We start from the raw sequence: 7,458 nt of genomic DNA on the forward strand, positions 1-7,458 counted from the left end.
CAGCATGCGGCCGCAGCGCCCTGCCCCGCCTGCTGCTACCGCTGCTGCTGCTGCCCACTGCCGGGCCGGCCCAGTTCCACGGGGAGAAGGGCATCTCCATCCCGGACCACGGCTTCTGCCAGCCCATCTCCATCCCGCTGTGCACAGACATCGCCTACAACCAGACCATCATGCCCAACCTTCTGGGCCATACAAACCAGGAGGACGCTGGCCTGGAAGTGCACCAGTTCTACCCGTTGGTAAAGGTGCAGTGCTCGCCCGAACTGCGCTTCTTCCTGTGCTCCATGTACGCACCCGTGTGCACCGTGCTGGAGCAGGCCATCCCTCCGTGCCGCTCCATCTGCGAGCGCGCGCGCCAGGGCTGCGAAGCACTCATGAACAAGTTCGGATTCCAGTGGCCCGAGCGCCTGCGCTGCGAGCACTTCCCGCGCCACGGTGCGGAGCAGATCTGCGTGGGCCAGAACCACTCCGAGGACGGAGCGCCGGCGCTGCTCACCACCGCGCCGCCTCCCGGCCTGCAGCCAGGTGCTGGAGGCACCCCCGGCGGCCCAGGCGGCGGCGGCTCGCCCCCGCGTTACGCCACGCTGGAGCACCCGTTCCACTGCCCGCGCGTCCTTAAGGTGCCGTCCTATCTGAGCTACAAGTTCCTGGGCGAGCGCGACTGCGCGGCGCCTTGCGAGCCCGCGCGGCCGGACGGCTCTATGTTCTTCTCGCAGGAAGAGACGCGCTTCGCGCGCCTCTGGATCCTCACCTGGTCCGTGCTGTGCTGCGCCTCCACCTTCTTCACCGTCACTACATACCTAGTGGATATGCAGCGTTTCCGCTACCCCGAGAGGCCCATCATCTTCCTGTCCGGCTGCTACACTATGGTGTCGGTGGCCTACATCGCGGGCTTCGTACTCCAGGAGCGTGTGGTGTGCAACGAACGCTTCTCCGAGGACGGCTACCGCACGGTGGTGCAGGGCACCAAGAAGGAGGGCTGCACCATTCTCTTCATGATGCTCTACTTCTTCAGCATGGCCAGTTCCATCTGGTGGGTCATCCTGTCGCTCACCTGGTTCCTGGCGGCGGGCATGAAGTGGGGCCACGAGGCCATCGAGGCCAACTCGCAGTACTTTCACCTGGCCGCGTGGGCCGTGCCGGCGGTCAAGACTATCACTATCCTGGCCATGGGCCAGATTGACGGCGACCTGCTGAGCGGCGTGTGCTTCGTGGGCCTCAACAGCCTGGACCCGCTGCGGGGCTTCGTGCTGGCGCCGCTCTTCGTGTACCTGTTCATAGGCACGTCCTTCCTCTTGGCCGGTTTCGTGTCACTCTTCCGCATCCGTACCATCATGAAGCACGACGGCACCAAGACGGAGAAGCTAGAGCGGCTTATGGTGCGCATCGGCGTCTTCTCGGTGCTCTACACGGTGCCCGCCACCATCGTCATCGCCTGCTACTTCTATGAGCAGGCCTTCCGAGAGCACTGGGAGCGCTCGTGGGTGAGCCAGCACTGCAAGAGCCTGGCCATCCCGTGCCCGGCGCACTACACGCCGCGCATGTCGCCCGACTTCACCGTCTACATGATCAAATACCTCATGACGCTCATCGTGGGCATCACGTCGGGCTTCTGGATCTGGTCCGGCAAGACGCTGCACTCGTGGAGGAAGTTCTACACGCGTCTCACCAACAGCCGGCACGGCGAGACCACCGTGTGAGAGGGGGTGTCCCCAGGCCGGGGCCGCACCGCGCTTTACTCCGCCCGGGGGGGCTCCTACAGACTCCTTATTTTATTTTTTTAAATAAAGAACAGTCGAAACCATTTCTTTTTTAGGTCACTTTTTAAAGATAATTCCTCCCAACACCCCTACCAGGTTTGTAATTAAAACTGTAAATAGTCTTTGTAAATTTAATTATATATTTTCTATTTAAAAGAAAAAAGGGTACGGAAAAGGAACAGCGAGGGTGGAGGAGGAGTTGAGGGGGTTCTTGCGGTTCGTCAGTGGCCTTTCAAACATCCTCCCCACCACGCACACACTTTGGTTTGGATTTTTTGGTGATTTGGCAGGGCCGGGCCTGAGGAAAAGGTGTCGGCTGGTTTGTCTCGTTCAATTTCTAAAGCCAACTCGGTGAGGCTTCTCACTGACTCTGGGCCTGGGGAAAAGCTGTTGGATACTCTTAAACAAGGCTTAGATTCTTGTTTTATCTTCCCCACCCCCACCCCCCCTTTTTCCGCACTTGTCCTGTCTCTTCGCTCCATCTTTGGAATCCTCCCAACCGAGTCGAAGACAAGGGGGAAAAAAAAAAAAACAACAATGGGTGGGGTGGTGGGGAGAGGGCGGAGAGCGTGTGTGGACTGGCCTCCACCCCGCTGGCCCACTCCCCTGGAGGCAGGATCTTTCTCCTTAACTTTTCTTTTCAACCGTCTGCCCCAAGCGCTTGGAGTGGGCCGAAAAATGCTCTGTGAAGTATGGTTTGAAATAACTCCCCCCACCCCCCCCACACAAACACACTACCTTGAGTACTGATCCTGACCCCCTCCATTTTTAGGGAGACTATTAGCTCTCCAATGTTGGGTTTTGGTGATGCCCTTGCATCTCTCCCCTTATTTCCCCGGCAGATTGCTACCGGCCCGCTTCCCGCCCCATTCCCTCAACCGAATATCTCTGGCGTTCAGGTTAGCAGTTTGTGGGTTGGTTTGTGTGTTATGTGTGAGTTTTTGTTGTTGTTTAGGGTTTATTTTTTTCAAAAAGCAATAAAAATGGATTGGGTTGGAGGATGGGGATGGACGGGCTGATGGGAATTTTAGCTTTCCTTTGACAAAAGACTGGTTTCTTTTTAAACTCGTTAAAAAAAGAAAAAAATGGGTTTCTTCGCTTTGGAAGAGGGCTCTGGGCAGGCTCTTTGTGACTGTGGGGGTGGGGTTGAGTGTTTACATGACATTCTATATCACAAGATTGATAGAATGTTTATAACAGATGTTTCTTATCTTCCCCCTAGCCCCCACAAATAAAAGTCAAGGCTTTTCTTAAAGTATCTTTGACACTGGTATGAGAATTGCAGTTTCCAATACACATCATTTCCCTCAACTATTTGGAATATTTTAGAATTTTAATTCCAAAGGATTGATTTGAAGACCAAGGGGATGAGTGGAACAAGTATGCCACAGAACTCAATTTTTCACCATCTCCTGTTTCTTGATAATAGTGCAAATTAAAAGCTAATAATCATAATAATAAAGTGCATTTAATTATCTTCTAGAGATCTAGCCCTTTAATTGTATTTAACAGGGTTGTAACATTTTATTAGTTTAACCAAACCACACCTCCTCCCTCCCTCTACCAGGACCTACTGGGTTGGGGATGGGGCTGGAGAAAAGGTTCCCTTCCCCAGACCTTGCTTTTTTAACTAAATGATGATGGGGAAAATGGTGCTTAAGCACCCTTTGTTGGCAATCTTTGGGATAATGGAGAAAGTAAGTTAGACCCTACTTCAGTGTTTGTCCGTGTTAGTTTATGTTGGGGGAGGGGATCTGGAAATGTTTGGTGGTAATTGAAGTCGTATGTGGGGCTTTGTTTGGAATTGTATGAAGTCTGGGGACTTCAGCAGAGCCCCCTTCCCAATATACATAACCTTACCCCAAACCATTTGTGCCAGTGGCCAACATTATACGTTAAAACTAGCTTTTTCTCAAGTGATGATGTGTGCGAAGTCCCAACCTGAGATTCCCTCACTATCAAAGAAGCAGGCTGGGAGGGTGTCATGGCCCTGTAGCTCCATTTGTTGTAAGATTCTCAAGGAACCCCACAAGGGCTGCAGGATAGTTAAATTACAAACAAATTGTGAGTACCTCTCCTGGAAAGAATGGTGATAGCCTGTGAGTGGGAGGCGGGGGGGTGGATTTTCCAGTGGCTGGTATGGAACCCAGTGGGAGGAGGAGTGCTGGTCTCTGTTGAAGATTTGGGGAAGAGCCTCCCCACTTCTAAGCCCCGAGCACCCCAGCTCTGTGTACTTTGGGTACATTTGTCAGTGGACAGCCACACTATCAGCAGAAAGATGGTAGACTAGCAACAGTGACCTTTTCCTTCCCCAGGTTAGAGATGGGAGAAAGGGAATTTTGGTAAAGATTGTTCTTCTCAACCCCCTCGAAGTCATCTGCCAGCAGAGGGGAAGAGGGCCCAAGAAAACTGGAAAAAATAAAAATTAAAAAATTAAGGTTTTATAGTAGAGGGCGGGGAGGTTAGACAATTGCTTTTTGGAAAAGAAAAGCCCTCTAGATGTCCTCCCTTCTCCAAAGGGATAGCTAAGGGCTTTTTGACCTTACAGAGAGTAGTAGAGAACCCCCTTCCTGGCTCCTCTCAAGGCTCTCATGAAACAACTCTTAGAGGAAGGGAGGTGTTAGCCCATGGAGTAGAGGATTTAGGGGAGAAAGTTCCCGGAGCAGAGAACCACCTGAGCCCACTGCCACACCTGGAGAGAGAGGTCTCCTTTGTTTGGAAAACCCAACTAAACACATGGGCTTGGAAGTCTGCTTCTGCAGATTTCTAGGGTGCCCTATGGACAGGTTGTAAGTAGGTTGGTGCCTCCCTCTGGAAGAATGTGGCTTTGTCTAGGGGAGCGTCAAGGGCCCAGGGGAAAACTCTTCACCTGAGGCCCCAGGCCTGGGACAGTTCTCAGACCACAGCTGCTTTCTACCTGCCCTCCTGCCCTCACCCCATCCCACAAAGTATCCAGGCTGCCTGACTCTTAAGGCTCTGGGTGTCTCTCCTCCAGCTCTTCCCTCACTGGTCAGACTTTGGCTTTTCCTCTTCCCTCCCCAGACTCCCCTCCCAAAAACGGTTCCAATGGTTACAAACTCTTTGTCCTTTAAGAGCCAGCCTCAGAAAAGGACATGTTTCCCAAGACAAAATTCTGAACATCCCCAGAGACTGAGGACCAGTGGGATCTGGAGCTGCTGACTTCTGGATTATTCCAAGAGGCTCTCCAAGAGGGTGTTGGGGTTCCCGGATCTGGGCTGGATTCTAGAAGTAGGGAGATGCTGTCCCGGGGTGCTTGGGACATTTGTCTAGGGGACCTGAGCCCAGGCCCTTGCCACTTCCGAGGCATTGTCCCTTTGATAATCCCACTGCTCACTATAGTAGAGTCTCTTCCTTCTCTAGACTCACCCTTCTCTCCTATGAATGGATTTTAAACTCTGAAAACCTGAAAAAATCTTTGGACCTCCTCCTGGGAAGAAATGGCCAGACCCCCATGAACACAATTTTACATGTAACTTTAGGGTGTTTATGGACTATCTATCTGCCCTCTTCCCCTACCTCACCCCCAGGCTAGTTTTCCAATTCCTGGTTTAGACATTTTCTAGTCCTGATTACTGGGTATCTCCACTCTTCCAAGGGGCAGTTCATACCTTCTTAGACTCCAGTGTCCTCCAGTCTCTAATCACCTCTGCTATGGAAAGGGGGTACAGGAGGGAAAACCATCAGGCCTACAATACCAGGAATACCCCAAACCAGATTATTCATTTGATGCTGTCTGTCCTGCAGGTAACAAGATGGAGCAGAGTGGAATGAATGTGTAAAACTTCTGTAGTTGAGAGAAAAGAGTAGGAAAAAGAGACATACAGATTGGCTGTGTGCAGAGAGCACAGGCTTTGGCATGAGACAGTGCCATCTCTGAGCCCTTTAGTGCCAGCTCTGAGCCCTTGTGGACGTCTAACCTCTGAATCCTGATCCGCATCTGTAAAAAGGCAACAGTGCCTGTCTGGCAAGATTGATGCGAGGATCAGATCAGATGGTGCATATACAGAGTCAGCACGTAGTAGATGCTCAATAAATTGTAGCACTTTTCCAATTACTTAAGATAAATTTCTAAAAATAAAGTAGAATCACTGGATCCAAGGATGTGCATTTTTTGAGGACTTTCTAATTTACTGTTACTGGTAGTTTTAACAGAATAGAATGAATTTTTGTGCTACCACCTTTTATACCTGACTCGGGGTGCCAGCTCAGTCTAGAAGCTGCTCAGGGTAGTGGGCAGTGTTTTTCTCCCTCTCTTCTCTGATTAGGACAGCAATGTCTTACCTGGCTGAGTGAACAGGGCACACACACGGGCGGGTTCTCTCTCGGCTGGCTTTGAAGCTGGCTAATTAGGGCTAGGGCTGTCACAGCTGGCTTCCCTGGTATCTCCCCCTCCCTCTGTTCTGCCCCATCCCCAGCCCCACAGCCTGAGTGGTCTTCCCCAGCTGCCTTGCCTTCCACTGCAGACTTGAGGCTCTTTCAGAAACATATGGGAAGGGCCAAGTTTTGAGGCCTGAAGAAAGGATAAGATGGGACTTGGGGCATGGAACAAGCTTAGAGACCACTGATAAATTCGTTTAATCCATAGGACTACTTATGGCCCCAAGACCCCTCCTTGTCCCTAATGAAGCCTGGAAAGGAGCCGATTTGGGCTGGGGGCTGAGCCCTGGGCCCTTTGTTTGAAAGCCAAGCTTTCTGAAGGCTCTAGCCTCCCAACCTGGCCCTTGTAATTAGCCCCAATCAAAGTGTTTATGTCGGGGCCTCAGTGCGGAACTCAGAGCCCCATGATTTCATTCCAAACCTGGGGGGAGAGGGGAGGGAAAGGGATTTGTGTGGGGACATGCAAAAAGGAGGATGGGGATGAGAAGGAGATGTGGGGTGAGGGGAGGGGAGGAGGTCCTGGCATGGCGGGGGACAACTACTCTCCACTTGGCGATTGCAGGGGCAGGACCCCTCCCGGGGTACCTGATGCCTTGGCATCTTGACCCTGACTGGGCCAGTCGCCTTCTGGACAGGCTCTGTGGGTGGGTGGGCTTGTGCCAATCGGAAATGGCTTGGATATAATTAACCCAGCTAATCACCAGCCTCAGCCCAGTGGAAAGAAAGGTACAACCCAGAGCCACAGCTCTCCCAGGAAGCTCTGGTTTCCTTATTCTCCTTTCTCTGAATGGGACCGAGGATGTGCGAGGCTCTGCAGCTGATTAAGATGGTGGAGTCAGAGGGTGGGCAGGAAAGGGATGTAGGAAGGGAGGGTGCTCAATTCTCATCTCTGGCCTCATCCTCAAGGGGGAATGTGACACGAGGGAGTGGCTCTGAAGTGGCCACGCTGGGGTGGAGGTGGGAGCAACAGAAGGAATTGTGGTGGGAAGGGAGAGAGGATTCCCAGCCATTGCTCCCAGGTGGCACTAGGTGTGTCCCAGACTCAAAGTGCTTTTTGCTCTGAGTCTAGGCCTCCCGGGGAACTCTCTGGGAAGGGGTGTGGCTTTTAGGGAATTCTGAGTATTAGGTTTAGTGTTCTGTGGGTGGGGAGTAGACAGAATGTGGGGCCTGAGCTTATAACTCCCTTGCTTAAAATCCTGGAAGTCCTCCAAAAGGTGTCCCAACTCCCTCCCTCGCTCAGCACACAAAGCTTTCCAACATCTGGATCTGGGTTCTAGCTCTCTAGTCTCACTTTCTACTG

The 7,458-nt window shown here is 52.2% G+C and overlaps 1 protein-coding gene across 1 annotated transcript in view; it reads left to right on the forward strand.

The window, feature by feature from the left end:
- FZD2 (frizzled class receptor 2) overlaps nucleotides 1-3,039 on the forward strand; it is a 6,320-nt gene extending 3,281 nt beyond the window's left edge. Inside the window, exon 3 of the mRNA XM_015588015.2 lies at nucleotides 4-3,039. Coding sequence (XP_015443501.1) covers nucleotides 4-1,700 — 1,697 coding nt within the window. The 3' untranslated portion in view covers nucleotides 1,701-3,039. The remainder of the gene's footprint in view (nucleotides 1-3) is intronic.
- Nucleotides 3,040-7,458: the final 4,419 nt, after the last annotated feature.

This window comes from Pteropus alecto, unplaced genomic scaffold, assembly GCF_000325575.1.
Source record: "Pteropus alecto unplaced genomic scaffold, ASM32557v1 scaffold313, whole genome shotgun sequence".
Classification (NCBI taxonomy): domain Eukaryota; kingdom Metazoa; phylum Chordata; class Mammalia; order Chiroptera; family Pteropodidae; genus Pteropus; species Pteropus alecto.